At 36.5% G+C, this 15,236-nt stretch overlaps 1 protein-coding gene across 4 annotated transcripts in view; it reads left to right on the top strand.

The window, feature by feature from the left end:
* Nucleotides 1–15,236, top strand: part of LOC103512169 (rho GTPase-activating protein 20) — an 88,989-nt gene that overhangs the window by 44,351 nt on the left and 29,402 nt on the right. For 2 of the 4 annotated variants that reach the window (XM_026825730.1, XM_026825729.1), the window contains exons 5-6: nt 1,941–2,102; nt 3,650–3,867. In XM_026825730.1, coding sequence (XP_026681531.1) covers nt 1,941–2,102; nt 3,650–3,867 — 380 coding nt within the window. Of the gene's footprint in view, nt 1–1,940; nt 2,103–2,695; nt 2,762–3,649; nt 3,868–7,775; nt 7,957–8,719; nt 8,938–15,236 lie in introns of those variants that run through there. The other 2 variants (XM_026825731.1, XM_017445294.2) reach the window with 2 other exon arrangements.

Genomic DNA, 15,236 nt, shown 5'->3' with positions numbered 1-15,236 from the left:
GAACGAATTATACTAGGAACTATCAACCATTTATTATTGTCATGGAGATTATAGTCATTTTTATTTATTATGGTCTTTGTAAGAATTTTTAATCCGAGTGTCATAGTCGAGTGATATTTCTAGGTATTTTCAAGTTCCTACGAAATTTCATTTTTTTGTAGCCATGCTGTCTGGCAATAGCATATCCCTTGTAACCCACAGTACCTACTACACTATTTCTAACGGTCTACATGGTGATTAAAATTAAGAAATTTCTGACTATTTATTGTATTGTTTTGTTTAAAAATATCTCTATTTGTTTTCTCACTTCCCAATTCCTTTACTCACATACCATGTATTTCTAATATTGGTCTTCAAGTAGGTAGTCAGATTTTCAAGTATTCTGGTGTTTTAGGTTAAGGAAACTAAGAAAGAAAACATTTCGTGTTGAAAGTTAGTGGAAGACTGAATTATAATTCACCAGACTCCCTCGTCATCACTGGCCGAAATCAAGACTCTGACATACTCTGACACTAGTTCTCTTTTTCGGGTTTCAATAGCTTTGCCATTCCTATTGACCAAACCAAAGGTACTCTCCATGAATCCATTCTAAGTTCTTATCGCTTTGTCCGGTAACTTTTTTGCTCCCAATATACGAGTATAATCCACTATCAGAATTCTTATCTCAACTGGTCTCTTGAGCTCCTATCTGAACAAGTTGCATGTATCTCATTAAGAAACCAATTGAGCACAGTTTTGTTCTCTCCTAACTTGTTTTGTTTTATTGCATACAATAATGGAGTGTGACGTAAAAGCTTGTCCCGATAAGGTGTAGACGAGAGTGCATCTGAAAGTTACGTTACGGGCTCGAAAAACTTTCGATTGTTCTCAGGAGGCAAAAGTGTTTTATGTGTTGCCATCAGTTATGACAATGCAAAAACCTCGGCACACAGACATACAGACGAACAGTCTCACAGGAAAACAATAAACGGAGTTTTTAATGTATGCGAGAACGAGAAAGTCGCCTACAAATGGGTATCTTTGTATTCTTTTAATGCATTTATACTATGTACCCATCTTGTATTTTGTACCCATATGTTGATTAGAGGTAGATAATTATATCTTATATATATCAAAGTAGGTATATACTTAGTAGTGATCCTATTGTCTTCTGAGAGATATGTGAGCAATAATGACATGCTATATGCAATTGGAGACGCTTGTAACGAGAATGCATGTTGCATAACTCATCCAGCAGATATATTAGTGAATCAGATAAAATATTATGTTGTGTATTGATCACCCGATTATTCAAGATTTTATAGTTAAGCAACAAAAAAAAGCGGAAAAAAGTTTATGAAAGAGAGATACACGCTCCAAACTCAGAAAAAAATATCACAAATCACCTACTCACTTGAAACTTTCGCGTTCAATTTAAAACACCTCATTGCAAAAACTCCGATGACAGTATTGATAAAATCAGTCTGGTGACCTGAGAGCCTGAGACTACAATCTGGAGACCTTTCCGCATTTCTTGATTTTTTTTCACCCACCTAAGACATAATTCAGCACTGTCAAGTAATATAATATAGAGATTAGTTTTATGAAGTCATTGAACGATTTGTCTTAAGAAGCAATCATTTTAGAAAATGACGCCGAAGACTTTTTTTTACCACCCATGTGTAATTGAACTTATCCCCCTTTCATTTCCTGGTTTGTCGACGTTGTAAGGAAAACTTTTTTGCTGATTATTTCTTTGGCTTATCCTCATTATACCCACTCACTCAACACTCAGGTTTGCCGATCTATCAAGCTATTCTGATCAGCAAATATTGAACAAATACGGCATATATCTTTGTGGACAAATTCTCTAGTTCTTCGGTATTTTGATTTTGTTACCGATTTTCTCAATTTTACTGACAATTTTTCTGATTCCCTTCTCCATGTTTTCTGCTCCACAGAAGATGAAAGGACTAATGCGGAAACGATCAGGCACGGCCTCCCGACTCCAGAGGGCGCTGTCAGCAAAGTCTCTACGCCATGAAAACTCACCACCGAGGACACCCGCCCCTGGGACCGATACCAGGACCTTCCTCATGGAAGCCCCGGTTCAATTCTGCACGGTAAGTTTGTTGAGAAAGTCCACTTACTGTTAGATCGATCGACAAATTGATGGGAATTCTAGAATTGGGTCACCTTGGAAAATACCTGACCAATCACTCTTGCCTCTTATGTATGTCTTACCTGACTTAAGTGACTTACATAAATCCAAAGAAGTAGGTAGATATCCCAAGCTCTTACATTGATTTATGTGGGGTAGGAATGTACTATTAATGTGGGGGTAAGAATGCACTATTGTGCGAAAAATTGCATAAAATAATATCAACCTAATGACCCAATCGGCCCACGTGCATTATTCTGTTGTGACTAATGGCATACTTTTTAGATAACTTACAGAAAATGGAAGTGAGATAAAAATTCAAGAGTTTAGTCCAAGAAAATAGGTGATTCTGATCGTTATCACAAAAGATCTAACCAGGTCGCAATGACCAAGGGCGTTAATTAGAACCGATGGCCCTACTTATACCAATACCAATTCTGATCATGATTTTTTTCAAGCACCACCGAGGACACCCGCCCCTGGGACCGATACCAGGACCTTCCTCATGGAAGCCCCGGTTCAATTCTGCACGGTAAGTTTGATAGGGCACCACCGAGGACACCCGCCCCTGGGACCGATACCAGGACCTTCCTCATGGAAGCCCCGGTTCAATTCTGCACGGTAAGTTTGTTGAGAAAGTCCACTTACTGTTAGATCGATCGACAAATTGATGGGAATTCTAGAATTGGGTCACCTTGGAAAATACCTGACCAATCACTCTTGCCTCTTATGTATGTCTTACCTGACTTAAGTGACTTACATAAATCCAAAGAAGTAGGTAGATATCCCAAGCTCTTACATTGATTTATGTGGGGTAGGAATGTACTATTAATGTGGGGGTAAGAATGCACTATTGTGCGAAAAATTGTGCATAAAATAATATCAACCTAATGACCCAATCGGCCCACGTGCATTATTCTGTTGTGACTAATGGCATACCTTGTAGATAACTTATAGAAAGTGGAAGTGAGATAAAAATTCAAGAGTTTAGTCCAAGAAAATAGGTGATTCTGATCGTTATCACAAAAGATCTAACCAGGTCGCAATGACCAAGGGCGTTAATTAGAACCGATGGCCCTACTTATACCAATACCAATTCTGATCATGATTTTTTTCAAGAGTAACTTTAAAGTTAGGAACATTGTACATCTCATGAAGAAATTATGGATAAGATGGTGTCATTAGTTTCCTACTTTCCTACCATCTAAGCATTTAACATTGTTGCTTACGGGACCTTCAAGATTTTCGAATCTAGTATCTAGAAGAGTGTATTACCACTGAGGTCCATCTTCTATATACTCAACCTCCAATCTATACCAATCTTCTAATCGGAAAACTCCTTAATTTGTTCACGGCTACTCATGGTTTCTTTTTTCTCTTTCTCCAGGGTGTTCAAAGTCAGGACCGGCATCAATGGTGAAACTTTTAGAACTGTCCGACTTACAGTTGAGAAGTTTAATGTAATAGAAAGTCGTGTGATGTTCACACCAGATTTTTCTCTTTCTCCAGGGTGTTCAAAGTCAGGACCGGCATTTGTTCCTGTTCAACGACTTGCTTCTGGTAGCCAAAGCGCGATCTGGTGGCAACTTCAAGCTCAAGGAGAAAGTCCGGGTGTCGGAAATTTGGATGAGCAAAAGTTGCATCGATGAGGTGACTGAGTTGAGCAAATCGCCGGACACATCGTTTGCGCTGGGCTGGCCGACGACCAACGTTGTAGCTGTGTTTAGGTAAGTATAAAGTATTTTACATTTTACCTAACTACGCAGTATTGGTTTAATACATGATTAACTGCATACTAGATCTCATGATAGAGATAGATCACCACCAGAATCCATATTGTAGAGATGGACACTTTTTATCTTTCCACTCCAGACTCCAGAAATACGAGTATGATGTCATTGCTTACTTTAGGCTAGAATTCAGTTATGGTATGCATTTGAGAAATTTGTTAATTTTAAAAAACTCGTAAAAAAATAATTACTTAACTAATTGGAGATTTCAAGTGTCAAATACACCCACCTTTTTTTGTTCCCTTGTAATTTAAACAGGAAAATTTATACCTAATTGGTAATTGGGATTTTTTGGGACAGATAATTTTCAAAGATTTAGGGGTGGGTTTTTTTGGAACTCTGGAATTCAGGGTTCAGTATCAAATGTCAAGTGAGTGTAATACCCTCAGCCCTCAGCTGTCATATCATGTCAAACCTTCCAAGATGAGGGTTCAGGTTCGATTCTAAACACTAGGACGTAATGTTTTCCTGTAGGTCTTTTTTCTCAAGTAATTAATTTGTATGATCAGTCTGTCAGTAATGATTAACACTACAATAATTATGAGTAGCTTTCTTTGGTACGTGCCCCCCTTACATAAGTCACAAATCGACAAAAAAGTGCAGAAGTGTATCGAACATGATACATAATTTACTGTAGGTACATCGATTTGTACCTCACTATAAAATCTATTATTTATTGCATTATTTTGGGAATAAATTAGAGTCTTATCAGAGTTCAAATCTGCGGAACCATATGAGCAAGTGAACTTCAGAAGCCGAATCTGGGACTCCAGCCAGGTGCAATAAAGCTAGTATGAAGTGCTTAAATTTCATTTTCCCTATTACTCCCAAGTATGTTCTTTGATCTTTTGCTATTTTTTTTGGAATTTCCGATTTTCCTTGGTCGGCGCCCTTATGAGACACTCATTATGTACTTGATATGAGGTAATAACATTATTATTCCCTTGAGAGGACCAAAGTAGTTCACAACATCAACTATGATGGATTGATGTGAAGCTCCAGAATATCTAGACAAGTCATTTTGGATATGAATAGTGGCTCCAACATTTTATGGATTCTAGGTAAAAGTCGTCGATTTCTTGGTATTGTGTTGGAAACAAAAGAAAATGCCAGACACTTCATAAAAACTGAACAACTCTTTCATTTTTTATGAAGAAAAGTATATTCCCGAATTCCCAATGTATTATGATGGGTTTGTGTGCACTGTTTAAAAATAGTTTTGAAAGTGGCGGCTCACTAATTGAAAATTGAACTGTAAAATTATCAAAATGTCAATGTAAGGTCACATTTTCGAGAGAAGGCTACAAACATGGTGGATGCCAATATGAAAAATATCGATGTACCTACCTACGAGTTCCCAATGTAGTTCTACACTATTATGATGGGTTTTTGTGCACTGTTTAAAAATAGTTTTGAAAGTGGCGGCTCACTAATTGAAAATTGAACTGTAAAATTGTCAAAATGTCAATGTAAGGTCACATTTTCGAGAGAAGGCTACAAACATGGTGGATACCAATATGAAAAATACCGATGTACGAATAGTTATTAAAATTGCTGATTTATTTGCAAGAGTCCTTGTGAACATAATTTTTGAAGAACACTGGTGACCAGTCCAATTGAATTTAGCATTAGGTTATGGAGAAATGACATTTTTGGTTTTCTGAACAATATTTGGACAGTGTTTCTAAGGTCCTTGTCCTTTCCCCCCATAAAATGCACATTATGAATCTCCGTAATTGAAAATACTTCACAAACTAAAAGATTTGAGCCGCCCCCGTCTCATGTCAATATTAGTTTCCTTATAGGTTGATGGGAGATATCATTTAGAAATGTTTTTGACATCAGGTACATGACATTTTGACTTTCCACATTTCTTTTTAACAAAGGTTACCTGGAAGGAATGCGCCCAACTCAAGTCGTCCTATTGACCCTATTGTAGACGCATTTATTGCAGAAATGTTTGGAGTTATCACTGTGATGTGAATTTAGATTATAAAAAATTTGGGTTTGAAGATATAGTAGCTTTCTCAGGATAGTTTTTTTTTTTTCGATCACTATTAAAGTTCTTATGCAATTGTTATCAGTGTGTGTAATAGTAAGGTATGGATCGCATACAAAGTTGTAGTTGAGTAAATAATAAAAATCGTTGCTTCCCCTACATGACGTGTTTGGACAAAGTAAGTTGATGGTCTCGTGAGCAAGTTTCTTGTCTTGACATTCGGGGAGTTACGAATTTTTCTGTCCGTTGTATTGGTTATTTTTGAGACTAATGAATTCTTCCATAGGTCCCTATAATCCCGACGTTTACAAATTGTCATGAATTATCCCAAAGTAATGGTGATTTCCCTCCTAAAAGGTATAAAAGGTAACCTTCTTAATTGCTTTACAATATGGTATATTTTGGGGGCATGGCAACTTTTTTGCTCCCAATATACGAGTATAATCCACTATCAGAATTCTTATCTCAACTGGTCTCTTGAGCTCCTATCTGAACAAGTTGCACAAGTTGCCCAGCCAGTTAGGCACAGACTTACTTATGCATACGTAACAATGAAAAAATACTCGGCAATACAAAGTACAAGGGTATTGCAGGAAGAAAAAAAAACTTTATTAAATACCTAGGTATAATCAAAGTTGATCACCCGTCACTTCAAAGCACACCGTAGTATGGCACCTTACAAGTAAATGGATACCTACCCAGTACACTAGCAGGTAGGTAGGTACCTACTACAAGAAGAAAAGATCAAGGGAGATCATACCTTTAACCTATAGAAGTTGTGCCTTGTTAATTAGATTTTGACGTGGTGATGGCGCTGTGAAGTTCCTTACAAGTAAATGGATACCTACCCAGTACACTAGCAGGTAGGTAGGTACCTACTACAAGAAGAAAAGATCAAGGGAGATCATACCTATATCCTATAGAAGTTGTGCCTTGTTAATTAGATTTTGACGTGGTGATGGCGCTGTGAAGTCGCGAATCAAACAATATCGTCAGGCGAAGTAAAATTTGCCTGACGTATAATAAGATCCGACAAAGCCAGAGGAGCCTCGGGAGGAAAATAATCTAGGAGTCAATTTCCTGTTTATGTTTAGTAGGCAAGTATTTCCGTGACTGTAGGCATTGGCACCTAGACATAGAGTGCCTCGGGAGGAAAATAATCTAGGAGTCAATTTCCTGTTTATGTTTAGTAGGCAAGTATTTCCGTGGCTGTAGGCATTGGCACCTAGACCTAGAGGGCCTCGGGAGGAAAATAATCTAGGAGTCAATTTCCTGTTTATGTTTAGTAGGCAAGTATTTCCGTGGCTGTAGGCATTGGCACCTAGAGTATGTGGGGAGTGATAGCGGCTTTCCTAGATCTCTAGACCCAAACTGCCTACTCCATGATTTGCCAACGCTTTCTACGATAAAGATCGATAACCTCTCTTTACTTTCTTAGTAATTCATATAGTGTTTAGCACTTTGTTTTTCTTCCTGTGTAGCAGATTCTAGGGTAGGCAGTAGGCAGCTTATCAGTGTCAGCAGTAGTCACTGAGAAATTATGCTGATCTATATGTCCTCATTATACCCACTCACTCAACACTCAGGTTTGCCGATCTATCAAGCTATTCTGATCAGCAAATATTGAACAAACGGCATATATCTTTGTGGACAACTCCTCATTATACCCACTCACTCAACACTCAGGTTTGCCGATCTATCAAGCTATTCTGATCAGCAAATATTGAACAAATACGGCATATACGAGTATCTTTGTGGACAACATTCTCTAGTTCTTCGGTATTTTGATTTTGATTTTGTTACCGATTTTCTCAATTTTACTGACAATTTTTCTGATTCCCTTCTCCATGTTTTCTGCTCCACAGAAGATGAAAGGACTAATGCGGAAACGATCAGGCACGGCCTCCCGACTCCAGAGGGCGCTGTCAGCAAAGTCTCTACGCCATGAAAACTCACCACCGAGGACACCCGCCCCTGGGACCGATACCAGGACCTTCCTCATGGAAGCCCCGGTTCAATTCTGCACGGTAAGTTTGATAGGGAAATCCACTTACTGTTAGATCGATCGACAAATTGATGGGAATTCTAGAATTGGGTCACCTTGGAAAATACCTGACCAATCACTCTTGCCTCTTATGTATGTCTTACCTGACTTAAGTGACTTACATAAATCCAAAGAAGTAGGTAGATATCCCAAGCTCTTACATTGATTTATGTGGGGTAGGAATGTACTATTAATGTGGGGGTAAGAATGCACTATTGTGCGAAAAATTGTGCATAAAATAATATCAACCTAATGACCTAATCGGCCCACGTGCATTATTCTGTTGTGACTAATGGCATACCTTGTAGATAACTTATAGAAAGTGGAAGTGGGATAAAAATTCAAGAGTTTAGTCCAAGAAAATGGGTGATTCTGATCGTTATCACAAAAGATCTAACCAGGTCGCAGTGACCAAGGGCGTTAATTAGAACCGATGGCCCTACTTATACCAATACCAATTCTGATCATGATTTTTTTCAACAGTAACTTTAAAGTTAGGAACATTGTAGGTACATCTCATGAAGAAATTATGGATAAGATGGTGTCATTAGTTTCCTACTTTCCTACCATCTAGGCATTTAACATTGTTGCTTACAGGACCTTCAAGATCTTCGAATCTAGAAGAGTGTATTACCACCGAGGTCCATCTTCTATATACTCAATCTTCAATCTATACCAATCTTCTAATCGGAAAACTCCTTAATTTGTTCACGGGTACTCATGGTTTCTTTTTTCTCTTTCTCCAGGGTGTTCAAAGTCAGGACCGGCATCTGTTCCTGTTCAACGACTTACTTCTGGTAGCCAAAGCGCGATCTGGTGGCAACTTTAAGCTCAAGGAGAAAGTCCGGGTGTCGGAAATTTGGATGAGCAAAAGTTGCATCGATGAGGTGACTGAGTTGAGCAAATCGCCGGACACGTCGTTCGCGCTGGGCTGGCCGACGACCAACGTTGTAGCTGTGTTTAGGTAAGTATAAAGTATTTTACATAACTACGCAGTATTGGTTAAATACATGATTAACTGCATACTAGATCTCATAATAGAGATAGATCACCACCAGAATCCATATTGTAGAGATGGACACTTTTTATCTTTCCACTCCAGACTCCAGAAATACGAGTATGATGTCATTGCTTACTTTAGACTAGAATTCAGTTATGGTATGCATTTGAGAAATTTGTTAATTTTAAAAAACTCGTAAAAAAATAATTACTTAACTAATTGGAGATTTCAAGTGTCAAATACACCCACCTTTTTTTGTTCCCTTGTAATTTAAACAGGAAAATTTATACCTAATTGGTAATTGGGATTTTTTGGGACAGATAATTTTCAAAGATTTAGGGGTGGGTTTTTTTGGAACTCTGGAATTCAGGGTTCAGTATCAAATGTCAAGTGAGTGTAATACCCTCAGCCCTCAGCTGTCATATCATGTCAAACCTTCCAAGATGAGGGTTCAGGTTCGATTCGAAACACTAGGACGTAATGTTTTCCTGTAGGTCTTTTTTCTCAAGTAATTAATTTGTATGATCAGTCTGTCAGTAATGATTAACACTACAATAATTATGAGTAGATATTTATTATTGATAAGTAGACCTATACTATGACTATTTTAGCATTGTCTACGTCAACTCCCCGTGCCTCTCTTGTCATTATCTATTTGTAAAGGAAAAGAAAACAACCAGAATCCATGAAAGCGTAAAATAAACAGTGGAACAAGAGCAGTAAATCTACTTAAGACTGAAGAAAAAAGAAACTGCTACACTAATGTTCCAACTGTTTCTCATTCAGTCAGGTGTTCTCTATTATTTGGTCCTTCAAGAAAACAAACTTCGAGAAAATTTCCACGAAAAATTGTTTTATTTGGAGGGAAAAAGATATGATGGCGCGGGTGCGTAGAATGTTAACATAGATCATGTCTTGATAATAACAGTTCCGAGTTATGTCAAGGAGTAATGAAACCTCCATCATTATCATTTTGACTAATTTGCCAAGGGCCTTGTTAAATCAGAATAATGACTTGGTGATTCAACCCAGGCCTTAATTAAATTGGGAACTCGTTGATTTTGCGAGCGTTAAGGCACACCCAGGTTTGACGTACAGTGGAACAAAATATCAACTGCATGTCTTGATAATAACAGTTCCGAGTTATGTCAAGGAGTAATGAAACCTCCATCATTATCATTTTGACTAATTTGCCAAGGGCCTTGCTAAATCAGAATAATGACTTGGTGGTTCAACCCAGGCCTTAATTAAATTAGGAACTCATCGATTTTGCGAGCGTTAAGGCACACCCAGATTTGACGCAGGTCAGAGCCATATAAAAATAAAAAAAAAGGTCAAAAATAAACAAAAACAATAGCATTTAAAAAGAAAGAAAAAACGGTTTACTAAGGAGGCACATAAATTTCGATGCAAGTGTTTGACGTATAGGTCAGAGCCATATAAAAATAAAAAAAAGGTCAAAAATAAACAAAAACAATGGCATTTAAAAAGAAAGAAAAAACGGTTTACTAAGGATAAAGAGGCACACAAATTTCGATGCAAGCTACTAACATTTGGTCCGTTTCCTGTACCCAAACCTTTGCACAAAGAGTTAGGGGTTACGTTAGGTCTCTATTCTGGTCAGTGTGATCGTTTTGCAAAGACAAATCATATCCACAGGAAATTGTCATTAATCACATCTTCCTTGATTTCTGAACAAGCGTGAGAAAATCGAAGAAGGATGGATATAAAATTAGAGTAGTGATAGTGGACCGTAAAATTAGGGCTCTACATTTTACATCTGTACTTGAAAAGCAAAATTTATGTAAATTTATTATAGGTTCTCGTAGTTGTGTTTGAGAAGGTAGAAGACGTCCAAACAAATTACTATGGGATTAATTTAGAACTTAGCTTTTGCCTTAATTTGTATCTTCGCCAATTGCTTTCATCTTCCAAGATTTTTCCTCATTTTAAAGATCACTCTAAGATATATTACCAATATAATTAAGGAATACGTAACAAATTACTATGGGATTAATTTAGAACTTAGCTTTTGCCTTAATTTGTATCTTCGCCAATTGCTTTCATCTTCCGAGATTTTTCCTTATTTAAAGATCACTCTAAGATATATTACCAATATACATAATTATGGAATACGCTATGTACAACTATGCAGATCCATTCAATATAAATTATCACCTGTTGTACCGACCTGTAAACAAATTACTATGGGATTAATTTAGAACTTAGCTTTTGCCTTAATTTGTATCTTCGCCAATTGCTTTCATCTTCCGAGATTTTTCCTCATTTTAAAGATCACTCTAAGATATATTACCAATATAATTATGGAATACGTTATGTACAACTATGCAGATCCATTCAATATAAATTATCACCTGTTGTACCGACCTGTGTGCAAGTATTGGAGAAATGACCAAGTAATTCTGCTTATCTTTCGCTATTTTCTGCTCTAACCTCCTTCTAATCCTTATCACTTACATGTTTACGTTATTTTTGCACTTTTTTAACGATTTTCTTCGCACTTGCTATTTAACAAGTGTTCAAAGTCCAAGTCTCGTAGAGTGTTGAGAATGTCATCCATGTACAGGTCATTGGCACCAGTGTTATCCATATGACCAAGTGTTGCATAAAATAGCTTGCTATCACTTAAGGTTTGTAATTACTTTGGTTGAGAAGAATGCCCGGGTTGGCATTCCAGATTGCCTAGATCCTAGATGATCAAGTGTGAGATGGAATGTAACAGCCAGATCCAAACCGTTGTCTTTGCAGGAATATCTCGCTCACACATTGTTTTCTTAAGGTTTATCAAAAAATGCTTCTCTTATTATAACACTAGAATTGCCTACTTAATAGCTTAACTGTTAAGTAAATAATTACTATTGTCATAGAGTAAAATCATGTAGTAGAACACAGTACGAACATCAAAGACCAAAAGAGAGACTAGAGATTCACCAAGAATTCACGGTTGAAGCAAATAATGGGTACCTATTTTGAATTTGATAGGTTCGCTATGAAATTAAGTACCTAATAGGTACCTACTCAAGAATAATTCAACATGGAGATATTTCATACCTTGATCATTGGTGCGTAAGTGTTTACAACAAACTTCCTAACGCACATACGTTGTTTATCATGCGTAATCTACCTATACAGTACACGCACTGAGGCACCTAACAGTTTTAGCTACGCAATATTATCACTAACACTGAAACCACTATCAAATAATGTTCCCATTGAGATAACACTTCCCTGTTGATTTTTGTCACCCTTGAAGCAACCATATGCGTCAATTCCGAAATCGAGTAAACAAGAATCGAATTCGGCACTCGAGTAAATAAGAATGATAAAAAAACTGTACGATCAAGTGAATCACGAAGTGTGTTTCATAAGTTTTACTAATTTGATGAATGATTCCGAGTAGTGATTCATGTCCTCGGTTTTTGGTGGGAATAAAAAACTGAAAAATGGATCATGACGAAAATTCGTTATCACAGGAAACGAGTACTCCAATTGTACGTATCTAGTATTGAACCACACGGATTATTTACATTTACAAATTTACTCCATAAACATGAGCAAAATGAAAATGGAAATAATACTAGCTTTGGTTGATTTACTTACTCTTACTTCATGAGCTTGAAGAAGACCACATTAGAATAAGACATTGAGGAAAAGGTACTGAGCCCAAAGACACAAAACCTATCCAAGAAATGTGTTTGTTTAGTTTTAGTGTATTTTTTTCTATTGTCATTTTTGTATAAAGGGTTAGTCCCGTAAATAAATAAATAAATAAATAAATATTAACAAGGTATCAAAATTTAAAACCCCCGATGCGCTATCCAGTGGAACAAAATATCAACTGCATGTCTTGATAATAACAGTTCCGAGTTATGTCAAGGAGTAATGAAACCTCCATCATTATCATTTTTACTAATTTGCCAAGGGCCTTGTTAAATCAGAATAATGACTTGGTGATTCAACCCAGGCCTTAATTAAATTAGGAACTCGTTGATTTTGCGAGCGTTAAGGCACACCCAGGTTTGACGATCAGAATAATGACTTGGTGATTCAACCCAGGCCTTAATTAAATTAGGAACTCGTTGATTTTGCGAGCGTTAAGGCACACCCAGGTTTAACGTAGGTCAGAGCCATATAAAAATAAAAAAAGGTCAAAAATAAACAAAAACAATGGCATTTAAAAAGAAAGAAAAAACGGTTTACTAAGCGATTTATGCCTTTTTGTTTTGACGTGTTTTCGCGGATTTTAATTTTGAACTTGTTTTTAAATTTAGCAAAAATTCGAACAGTTTCCTCATGTATTTTAAAAATTAAAAACACTTGCTATTTTTTTTTCTGTGTCTGTGATTTATTTTACTTTTAATCATGGTCAGTGACAATTCGGGTGTGCATATTATTTAAATGTCATGCAAAAGGAAAGAACGAAGAATTTATTGACAGAAGGAAAATATTGATAATTTAGCTGATTAAATCAATATAAGCCAAATGTCATATAGTAACTGTGTTGAAGTTATACAATGTGTTATCAAGTCACCCGATTAAAGGACTGGAAGTCAAATCAGTCGGAACTCAGACTTGGGCAGGAATTCAAATTATTAAAAGTTGTAATATGTATTCATATTCATAACTACTGTATCCCATTTGTTTAGATATAAAGGGCATAGCTCAGTGACCCAGAAGTGTGACATGGTTCAAGACCACATCACAAGTTGCCCAGCCAGTTAGGCACAGACTTACTTATGCATACGTAACAATGAAAAAATACTCGGCAATACAAAGTACAAGGGTATTACAGGAAGAAAAAAAAACTTTATTAAATACCTAGGTATAATCAAAATGTGTAGGCTAAACAGAACAAGGCAGAACTTTGAAATCACAGGTGTACTGTGACAATATGTCAATATTGTTAAAGACAGTAAGGTAAACAAAACGCCACCCAGCTACTCATACACAATTAACATTAAAGTGAACGTAGCTACTATACCTTTCCAAGACGCGTAAGAACATTAATTAAACACTGCCAGAGATTTCTGAGATGGTACAACGTTCACTTTTACATGATTGTTGACAATCCACATCTACGCACTAACTTTGAAACCCAGCTAATGGAATAGAACGATTCTATAGATCCTTGGAATATAGAAACAGAAAGATACCACCTGAAGTAGAAGTTATCTACGTACAATTTAATGTCAAAGGAAACCGAAAACACCATCATGAACATGAGGTAGGTTCCCAAATCAAGATAATCAAGTTTCTTATACTTAGTGAACACAATGTCCTATTTATTAATGCTCGTACTTACTGGTAGACATGAAGTACCATTCAATAGTAGATCCTTGGAATATAGAAACAGAAAGATACCACCTGAAGTAGAAGTTATCTACGTACAATTTAATGTCAAAGGAAACCGAAAACACTATCATGAACATGAGGTAGGTTCCCAAATCAAGTTAATCAAGTTTCTTATACTTAATGAACACAATGTCCTATTTATTAATGCTCGTACTTACTGGGAGACATGAAGTACCATTCAATAGTACAAGTACAAATAAAAACAATCTCAACACTGCTCTTGTACCAAAAACCGTAATTGAAAAGTACATCAATGAATCAAGATGTAGGGCACCAGGGAGTATTTTGATAACTTTATTGTATCTATGAAACTAGAAAACATTGATGAACGCAGTAATGACTTTCATTGAGGAGCCAGTGCTATCCATAGTAGAGAAATGGTCAGTTCTGTTGTTGATTTGTTATTGCTACGTTGACAGTCAGGAGTTGATTGAGTTGATTCACATTTCAATATTTTCAATGTCAGTATTGTCAGTGCTTTCCATAGGGAAATGTTAACGATTTATGCCTTTTTGTTTTGACGTGTTTTCGCGGATTTTAATTTTGAACTTGTTTTTAAATTTAGCAAAAATTCGAACAGTTTCCTTATGTATTTTAAAAATTAAAAACACTTGCTATTTTTTTCTGTGTCTGTGATTTATTTTACTTTTAATCATGGTCAGTGACAATTCGGGTGTACCGACCTGTATGCAAGTATTGGAGAAATGACCAAGTAATTCTGCTTATCTTTCGCTATTTTCTGCTCTAACCTCCTTCTAATCCTTATCACTTACATGTTTACGTTATTTTTGCACTTTTTTAACGATTTTCTTCGCACTTGCTATTTAACAAGTGTTCAAAGTAGTGCACGAACAACTTAAAACATGATAATTTTGAGATTTTATAAAAAG

This window comes from Diaphorina citri, unplaced genomic scaffold (assembly GCF_000475195.1).
Source record: "Diaphorina citri unplaced genomic scaffold, Diaci psyllid genome assembly version 1.1 scaffold803, whole genome shotgun sequence".
Classification (NCBI taxonomy): Eukaryota; Metazoa; Arthropoda; class Insecta; order Hemiptera; family Psyllidae; genus Diaphorina; species Diaphorina citri.
The sequence above is the reverse complement of the archived record's forward strand: the minus strand, read 5'-3'. Positions and strand labels throughout refer to the sequence as shown.